At 32.8% G+C, this 6,000-nt stretch overlaps 1 protein-coding gene across 1 annotated transcript; it reads right to left on the bottom strand.

Moving 5' to 3' along the window:
- Positions 1-1,766: 1,766 nt before the first annotated feature.
- Positions 1,767-2,759, bottom strand: LOC133702803 (AP2-like ethylene-responsive transcription factor TOE2). Its single transcript, XM_062127117.1, has one exon. The coding sequence runs from the start codon at positions 2,757-2,759 to the stop codon at positions 1,767-1,769; it is 993 nt and encodes a 330-aa protein (XP_061983101.1).
- Between the last annotated feature and the right edge of the window lie 3,241 nt (positions 2,760-6,000).

Here is a 6,000-nt window from a genome sequence, read left to right as displayed (position 1 = left end):
CTACAAAAAAAAACTGTTTTGCAGGAATTGACTCCTCAACCACTAATCCCCTGCTCTTTCAATTTTTAAAAGTGAAATATTGACTAAAAAGTGTGATCATCCATTATTCAAACACTCCAACAATATTCATGAGCATATTAGATAAGAAGATCATCACTTCCTTATTTTGTGTTTCCAGAGGACTAGTCTAATTTAAAGATGGCTTTCGTATTCCTTTTCTTTTCCATTTTAGTGTATGAAATCCTCTTCCAATGAAGTATTATCAGGTATCTGATATCTAGTTAATCACATGATTAATTCTTAATTAGAGAATCCTGGTCAGGTAGTTGTATGGAAGTTGTAGTAGCTGCAATTTCATCAACCAACAGCAACAATGACAAAATGGGTAATCAGCCTCAAGGCCGTCAACAACGAATAAAGAGTTTCTCAAAGTTTAATCTGTTCTGTTAATTATCTTTCGTATTTAGTGAGATTACTTGAGCATCCCGCGTAAAACACACATTAAGATAATCTGTCAACGTTGATGATGATTAAGACCCTCAACTACCTAATCCCTTCTGTCCTTTCCCAATGGAGCAAGAGAGAGGATAAAACTGTAGTCATTTCAGATTGCTATAGGATTTCCCTTTCAGACACTATCATAAATAGTAAAATGGTGTTTAATTAACCTCGTCGGGCTCGCACTGTCTCTATCATGTCCCTGCACTGGGACAAAAATGCCATGTCAAGAACAAGGAAACATTTCATACTGCTAGCATATATCTTACCAAGTCCAAATGAAGTAACACCATGTTATTTTATTTTTCTTAATCTGATGTCTTTGGCTTTTAATTGCAGGGCCATTCTAGCTTTCCCTATCATGCTTCTTAGTAACATGGACTCAATCAGATATTTGTCGTTTCGACGATCATCACAAGGAAACAGTCATCTTACATTTCCAGGCTTCAAAAGTGCGAAATGTAACCTTCTTTTTTATTTTATTTTATGGACATAAATTCTAACAGTTGTACTTCACTATGAAGTACTGCAACTTGCAACTGAAACAATATCATCGTAATCTTCACATATTATGGTCTAGATTTATACATTATCGTCGTAATCTTCATACGTTATGGTTGATCAATAACTTACTGTGAGTAAGAAAGCCGGTTCTGGATTTGATGGTTAGGGATTCAAACTTCAGGATATGAACTGTTATTCCATTGTCCATTCGACTTGTAAGTGTTCTAGAGCTTGCTAGCCTTACCATTGCTTGCACAGGATTCCTGTTCCATTTGATAGTAAGAAAATAAATTATAAATTTGAGTGCTTAAGCTGCAGGGCAAGAAGAATAAATTATAAATTTGAGTGCTTAAGCTGCAGGGCAAGAATTTCCAGTCTGATAAGATTGCTTTCTCAGAAAAATATAAAACTGAGTATTTGACATTATCAGCAATGCTATATGCTTTATATTCTTTTATGCTTCAGAGGGAATTTTTTCCTTTTTGTGATTAAAAATAGAGAGAATAACTTCATAGTAGAGGCAGTATAATTCCTCCAATAAATAAAAGTTTGTGAAAGATACTTTGGAATATTACATGTAAAGGGAAAATTACACATACTTATCACTGATCAATCCCTGGAACGAAAAAAATTCTGGAACTTGAAGCCCTAGCTATATACAGGTGGGAGTTTATAGTGCATATCTAAAATAATGATTAGCTGGTAACTGTTGTTGGTTTCAAGTTATAGACACCAACAGAGGAGGGAGAAATGACAATGTGATCCTAACACTGAGGATACAAGAGAAAAGGATCCCAACTGCTGCTATTAGCACCAGTCCAACAACTATTATCACAGTGCAGCTCAGCAGACCAAACACCTTCTGTTGGTCCATCAATTTGAGGTGATGGCATGTTTGTTGTCATCGTTCGACTAATCTTGTTCATAAGCAGCTCAGTGGCGCACGGATACGGATACGTTGAATCAAAACTTGGTTGGGTTGTCGCAGAAAGTGGCCATGCAGAAGTAGCAATTGTAGTACTAGAGGTAAACAAAGCAGCCTGATCGGAAATATGGTTCATCTGTGTGGCCCAGGAGACTTCAGGTTCACTAGGCCATTCCATGTTTACTGTTGCTGTAGTTTGGCATGGTTGACTCCACTGAGCTGCCGCAACATGACCTGCCATCATGTCACCATGATCAAGATCTAAGACAAGGTCACCCTTACCTATTCCTGAACTACCAGGATCCTGAATAGCGTTGACAGTTCCAACTCCGTGAGTAATGGAAGCTATTGATGCCAGCTCTCTCTTAGAATTGTTTTTGTGGGAAATATTCGCAATCATGTCAGGCTGCACACTTGAAGAGCAATTAGCAGATGGAAGCACCCGCAATCCCTTGCCATCAAGCAGCTTGGCTTTGAGTGCACCGAGAATCCCTTCTGCTTCAGTTCCCGTCCCGCAAACGTCCTCAGACGAGAAACGCTCAACTTCTGAAAGATTAGCCCGACCACCAGGCCCAGAATTTGGTGCAGGCTGAGGCAATTCAAAGTTTGTACGAGCATTAGCACCGCGCAATGCCCGAGCTGCGTCATCATATGCTCTTGCAGCATCCTCAGCAGTATCAAAAGCTCCAAGCCAGAGCCGAACCTTTTGCAACGAGTCCTTAATCTCTGCCACCCATCTCCCTGATGGCCTCTGCCTAACCCCAACAAACCTGTGGTGTCCCCTTGTTGATGACTTCCTTCTGCCTCTTAAACCGCCACTTGGTGCCCCCATATTTTCTTCACCTACTACAAACTTGACCCTCTACTTAATCGAACCGTGCCAGGGTCCAAGGAGCTGGTTTTTATAATGCTAAAACCATGCAGGTACCTGCTGATTCCCATGTATGGACAAGTGAGAAAATGATAAGCTCAGCTAGACTGAATATTGCAGGTCATGTTGTTTACATCGAAACAAGAATAACATATTTGCAACATTACTGAATTCGTTGCTTTTAATAACTAGAACAATTCATGCGAGGAACCATTATCCGACATGGTAGTATAATACACAGTAATTAAACTCTGCTTTGCGGGGTTGACTTAGGCAGTGTTTGGGAACGCGGCTGCGGCTTCGTTCCCAAAAAATTTAAATTTTTTTTACTAAAATTTAATATGATTTGTACGTTTTGAATTATTTTGATGTCAAAAATAATTTTTACAAAATAAAAAAACATCATTGGCATGTATTTTGACACGAAAAGTTATTTGAAAAGCACCCGCAATCATGCTGTCAAACACACTCTTAGTACCCGACCTCAGTTTTATAAAAACTAATTTAGACTTCATTAGATGTTTGCTGGTTGCGGTTACTTTTTAAAGTATTTTGTATTTAGAAATACATTAAAATAATTTTTTTATTTTTTAAAAATTATTTTTGATATCAGTACGTTAAAATAATCTAAAAATATCTAAAAATATTAATTTAAAAAAAATAATTTAAATTTTTTCAAAAACTTTTTTGAAACGCAAAACAAACAAACTAATCTTCCACTTCAACTAGCAACTCAATGGTTTAAAAAGATTTTTTTAAAAATAATATTATTTTAATTTAAAAAAATAATCAACCTAACTTAAAAAAGATTTTTTAAAAAAATAATATTGTTTTAATTAAAAAAAAATAAAACTTAAGTTAATTGTACCTATATGTAACCTGAGTTTTAAACTAAATAATAAATTAGAGAAGTATTCCACGTACAGCTAGTAATTTTGGTTGTGTACTTCCGCCTTTCTTTTAAAAGAACATGAGTTTAATATAATTTCTGGCAATTTAAGCTTTGATAATTCAAAAATTAAATTTAATTAGCCATCATTTGGGCTAATGGGTTAATTAGTATTAATTACAAATATTTTTGTATTTTTTTTAATTTCTCACTTCTTTTCTTGTAAAATATAATTATTTATGATGATTCAAATGTTATTGTTTATAATATCATATCAAATATTATTATGTGATAAAGTATATATTTCCTTCACTTGAATAATCACAGGGTACTCGTCAATGAAAAATAAAAGATAATAAGGTCCCAGTGGTTTTAGTTTTTTTATTTATTATTTTAAAAATAATTACAATCCAGTCCCTCAACTTCTATTCTATCAACTTTTTAAATTTTCCAAACTTGCTTGAAGTTGTTTGATTATGAACATGACCCGAACTCAAAATCTGATGTGGAACGGAAATATATTACCACTAATCCCTTCAAACACAACACCTAGATTATAGTCTACATGTATATCTACAGAAAACAAACAAATAGCGTAGAGATAAGACTCGGATTGGGATTGATCTAGTTAAGGAAGGATTATCGAGTTATAGATTTTATTTATCCGAGTCAATTAGAAATTAGATTGAGTTGTTAAATCACTCCAATTTGATTTGTTTAAAAAAATCTAGCTTAGATTAGACTCTGGATCATTAGATAAATCAGTTGAGTTACGCCGAGTTTAATAATATCATAATTGAATTTTTGGTATTAGCATGGATTTGGAAACTAGTTATCTTAGGTAATTTTATGACACAACAAAATTAATTTAAACCCTTTTGCTTTTTGATTTTTTTTTAAAAAACAAAATCTACTAAATTGTCATGGGTCTATGTTCAGGGGTGTTTGGAACAATGATAAATGTTGTTATTTAAAATGATTTTGTTTGAAAATGTATTAAAATATTTTTTATTTACTTTTTTAAAATTTATTTTTAACAATAATTTTAAAATGGTCCAAAAATATGAAAAAAATAATTTAAAGAAAAAAAAATTGACAAAACAGAAGGTGAACCGCTACGCTAAAAATATCCTTAATAGATTGATAAGAAGTTAAAGCTATGTGGTACATTACGAAATTACATAAACACCCACACACATGAACGTTGGAATAACGCTACTTGTTTCGCTATCTGTATACCTACAAATGATATTTCACTTCTCCATTTTCTTTTCTCTAGCCAATAGTCATTACGAGAATGTTTGAGAGTGTGGTAATGTCTGTGTTTGTTTTTTAAATTTACTTGAAAATGCATTGAAATATTGTTTTTTAGTTTTATTTTTGATATTAACATATCAAAATGATTTAAAAACAAAAAAAATAATTTGAAATAATTTTATTTTTTCAAGTTTTTATATAAATCAGGTTGAAACTCAATACCAAACACCCCCAGATAAGTGAATAACTACCCAAAATGCCTCAAATGCTCCTTTCATGCTTTGAAATTATAGCTATAACCAAACCTACCTTTTGTTAAGGTGATTTAGAGCTTGTTTGACAGTGTGGTTGCGAGTACTTTTCAAATAACTTTTCGTGCCAAAATGCATGCCAATGATTTTTTTTATTTTTTAAAAATTATTTTTGACATCAGCACATTAAAACGATCCAAAAAGTACAAACCATATTACATTTTAGCAAAATAAAAAAATCAAATTTTTTGGGAACGCAGGTTAAACCGCGTTCCCAAACGTTATCTTAGAGTTCTTCATAAATGAGTTTTGTTTCAAATTAATTTTTTTTATTAAAATAATATTATTTTAATTTAAAAAATAAATTAATTTGTTGACTCGGGGTTGATTTGTACTTGAGCTAGATCAATTCTCATGCCATATCTTATAACTATACTTGGAATTACTCAACTCTCAAATAAAAGGTAATTGGAAAGATGACAAAATTTGACCATATCATTAAAAAGCCTATGAAATTTATAATTTTTCAATAAAAATAACATAAATAATAAATAGAGTAATGCCTTCTTGGAAACAAAACATAAAACTAATTACATAAAATCTACGAATAACAATTAAGTAAAGCAAATTCACCATGATTAGAATACCATCAAGGATTAGATGTTTAACAACATTCGCAATAGTTTTGAAACCCGGTCCAGCTTGGTAGGTCGATTTGGAACCCGACTAATTCAGAGCTGAAATCGGACCGAGTTGAAAATAATAATAATAAAAAAATTCAGGTGTGACTCGGCAAAATCAGGTC

The sequence above is a fragment of the Populus nigra genome, chromosome 9 (genome assembly GCF_951802175.1).
Source record: "Populus nigra chromosome 9, ddPopNigr1.1, whole genome shotgun sequence".
Lineage (NCBI taxonomy): Eukaryota > Viridiplantae > Streptophyta > Magnoliopsida > Malpighiales > Salicaceae > Populus > Populus nigra.
Note: the sequence above shows the minus strand (reverse complement) of the source record. Positions and strands in the feature narration are given on the sequence as shown.

What these genes read in the sequence shown, in the direction of transcription:
- LOC133702803 (XM_062127117.1), bottom strand. Translation starts at nt 2,759, where the DNA reads ATGGGGGCACCAAGTGGCGGTTTAAGAGGCAGAAGGAAGTCATCAACA.